Consider the following 3,698-nt stretch of genomic DNA (forward strand, 5'->3'; position numbering starts at 1 on the left):
AAAGCACTTGCGAGAATCAAGTTTGACGAGATAAGAAGATTGCTCAGCATTGAAGATCTCCTAGTTTCGAGTCGAAAAGTAGGGGGTGATTGTTGGTAATTTCCATCTTATTAGGCCCGTCACGTGTAGGTGACCGGGTTAGACCTATTAGGCCTATGAAATTCATAAATGATGTAATGGGTTTATGGGGTTACAATTGGGCTTTACTTATTGGCCAAATTAAGGTCTCCCTATATATACATAGCCATGTTAGGGTTATTGTATGGTGAGAGGGATTATTGTATTCAAGTTTTGAGCTAGTTTCTTTAGTATAATAATACGTGAGGTTTACCCTAAATATTGTGTGCTCGCTTGTGTTTCCGTTATCAATTCATTCTTGAGCTGTGGTAGTGTAGTGTTATTGATCTATGTTGTAGGCGAGATGTTGGTTATGGGTGGCTATGGTGGTGGTGGGTGTGGTCTTGACTTGCAGGAGCTATCAAATATGATTTAAAGAAATAATAAAATGAACAAATTGGTAAAAAGACAGAAATGCCCCTCAATTAACGATCAAACTTAACAGGAGTATCAAATTGGATGTAACTGGCAAGAAATTAGAAACCTTGATGATACAGTTGCACAAAATAAACTATTTGAACAAAAATCGCATAATTGACCAAACCTCACGATCGATTTTGAAACTTCACTCTATTGAAATTAAAGTTTCCCACTTTTTTATCGAAGTTTTATATAATTTACTATATATCGAAGTTTTAATTTCACTCTATTGAAATTAAAGTTTCCCACTTAAACTAAATGATTTGAATTCAATGAAGGAACAAATTAGATCAGTCATATTTTCTACTTAAAATAAAGTTTCCTGCAGAATAACAAATTTTCCTATGACATGCCAGACTGTTAGTAGATTTTAAAGTTCACGTCTACGACTAATATCAAAAAGAAACTCAACACAATAATTTGATTTTACTATAAACAGATTACAAACAAAAAAAAAAGAAAAAGAAAATCAATCTTGGAATATATATATAAAGAAAATACGATTAACCATGATGATATGTAAATCATCATATCAGGCACTTTCAACGGCGGGTTTATTAAATCATTTTAAATTTCACAATAGCTCAAAATAATATTAACTACGGAAAGGCCTCGATAATAGACTGAAGAGCAGGAATCTTGATGATATTGTGACGACCAAAGCCTCCTTCCTCAAGTAGTCTCTTCCATTCCCTTTCGGTCCGTTCTCTTCCACCCGAAAAGTGAGCAAACATTACTAGATCATATGTCACACGCACGTCGTAAAAAATATCACGTGTTATAGGTTGTCGAACAATGTCCACGATAATAAGCTTTCCACTTTCTTTTGATAATGCTTTTCGACAGTTTTGAAGTATCTTAATACAATCATCATCGCTCCAATCATGTAAAATCCACTGACAGAAAGGCAAGAACTACTAAATATATTCGGTTGAACAACTAGAGTTAAAATGATTTCATAAAGAAAACTTTACCTCCAAAAATATTGTTTCAGTTGGAGGGATATACTTGAACATGTCCCCAGCAACATGTGTAATATTCCCATCATATGTTGGTGCAGTGGATATAACATGTGACAGATCAAAGTTGATACCTTTAAGATGTGGATACGCCTTCACGATCTCAGATATTGCAGTCCCAATACCGCCCCCAACATCCACCACGCTTCCTTTCAAACCAAGAAACCCATCTTTATAATTCGAAATGATCGCATCCATGGTGATTTTTGTGGTGCACGCCATACCCTCGTTAAAAACCTTATTAAACTCCGAGTTAAGCAAGCAAAAATCAAACAACTCTTCTCCATGAGCGGCTTTAAAAGCTGAACCACCTTCTTTAATTGATCGACTCAACACGTGCAAAGGCAAATTAGTAATTGGGTTCGTCCGCAACATAACTAGTGGTGCTAATGTCACATTGGTGTCACATAAAAGCCATTTTGAACAATAGTTTAGCGAGTAAACCGGCTTGTCGGATTGAACAATCATATCGAACACCTTTCGATGGACCAAGAACATCATGAGCCGTCTTAGCCCATCAATGTTTACCGATGGGGAGTCAATCGCGGTTGAGATTTCAGACAGTGTGGTCGGGCGCCCATGATTGTTTATTATGTCAGCAATGCGGAGCTCAACGCAACATCTTATAGCCATGCCATCAAGAGCACCATATAAGTATTGCAATATTTGAGCTTGGCCTCTTAGCATGGCATCAATATTTTGTTCCATCCGAAACTTGCTCTCTTCAATGGAGTTATGTGAAGAGACATATTTATATACCCAAATCTGCTCAGATCTTCATTTATTTTAGGTAATCTTTTTGGGATCTTCATTTATTTTATTTAATCTTTTTGGGATCTTCATTTAGTTATTTAATATTTTTGTTGCTTGTTAGGTTGATGGTATTTTTTTATATGTCTTTCGTGTTATTTGATGTTTGAGCGTTTCACAAAATTGGGGGGTTGGTTTTGAAGTTTGGCTCGCAATTGCTTTGGGTGTGATTTCCCGTCCATCTTTGCTTTTTCTGTGGGTGACTTGTTGGGGTTACATGAAAGGCTCCAATATGGAAAAGAGAATGGTGCAATCGGTTATTATGTTTGCAATTTTGCATCTTGATCTATTTGGAAAGCTTGGAATGATGTTATCTATAATAACAAGAAGGCGGTTGGTGAATTGTTCAGGAGATCAAGATATTAAAATTTCTTTGAATTAAGAACCAAACTAATTAAGTTTAATTTCTTAGTGGAGTCCAATTGGACAAATTAAAATGTTGTGTAATTTGCTTTGGTTGTTCGTGGATTTGTTTGATTGTGTTCTAGCATCTCACTAATTGTTTTGTTGTTTGACTTTCTTTGAAGAAAACTAAATATTATGTAGTGTGTAGTCTCAGGATAATGAATCCATGCAACCCATTTTTGACAAAACTTTTTACTTTTAATACGCTTTTGTTTTTTGTTAGGTCAAAAATATTAATTATTCAATTTATGATTATCAATAACTTTATTTTACAACATCATTATTATTATTATTGTTATCATCTTTTTATGTAGTTAACATTATTCAAAATTTTTATTATTAAGCAAAACACATTTGGTTGTGATTAGATGGCTTCCAGGTTAAAGTGGATAAATATATTTTATTTGTTTGCCTTTATCTTGGGTATTATAGTTTTGTCTTGGTAGGTTTTGGAATCTCAAGTAGGGGATCATGCAATGGAAAGAGTTAGTTTCGCATGTGAAGTTTGCCGAATTCCGTGGCATATGCTTGATGAATGCCCCGAGTATCGGAAATTGCGTGAGAAAGTACTAAGGAGAGTATATCAATTGGATATTTGTTACGATGATGTCCAACAATATTGCACGTCCTTTGATACACCTCCACCAAATTATCAAGGATATCATCAACTAGAGAAAGGTTACCGGTATGGGAAGTTTTGCTGAATTTCGTTGCATGTGCTTGATGAATTCCCTGGGTATTGGAAATTGCATGAGAAAGCACCAAGGAAAGTACATCAATTGGATGTTTATTATGCTGATGTCCATCCATCTTACCCGTCCTTTGATTCACCTCCACCAAATTATCAAGGATATCGTCAGCCAGTAGGTTACCAGTATGGGGATGATTTGGATTATGATAGTGAAAAGACTTCGAGACATCAAGTTT

General features: G+C 35.3%; 1 protein-coding gene across 1 annotated transcript; it reads right to left on the minus strand.

Annotated features, from left to right (window-relative positions):
* Nucleotides 1-1,136: 1,136 nt before the first annotated feature.
* LOC143539835 (xanthohumol 4-O-methyltransferase-like) lies at nucleotides 1,137-2,243 on the minus strand. The gene is made up of 2 exons (XM_077033034.1): nucleotides 1,512-2,243; nucleotides 1,137-1,433 (listed from the first exon to the last, which is right to left on the minus strand). Exons 1-2 carry the CDS (start codon nucleotides 2,241-2,243, stop codon nucleotides 1,137-1,139), a joined length of 1,029 nt encoding a protein of 342 aa, XP_076889149.1.
* Between the last annotated feature and the right edge of the window lie 1,455 nt (nucleotides 2,244-3,698).

Source organism: Bidens hawaiensis, unplaced genomic scaffold (genome assembly GCF_021521415.1).
Source record: "Bidens hawaiensis isolate Kalapana, Puna unplaced genomic scaffold, B.hawaiensis_p1.1 tig00012058_1, whole genome shotgun sequence".
Classification (NCBI taxonomy): domain Eukaryota; kingdom Viridiplantae; phylum Streptophyta; class Magnoliopsida; order Asterales; family Asteraceae; genus Bidens; species Bidens hawaiensis.

Excerpts from the sequence above, each read along its gene's own strand:
- LOC143539835 (XM_077033034.1), bottom strand. The coding sequence starts at position 2,243 with ATGCTAAGAGGCCAAGCTCAAATATTGCAATACTTATATGGTGCTCTT. Across the intron at positions 1,434-1,511 it reads CTGAAACAATATTTTTGGAG|TGGATTTTACATGATTGGAG; the intron begins GTAAAGTTTTCT and ends CCTTTCTGTCAG.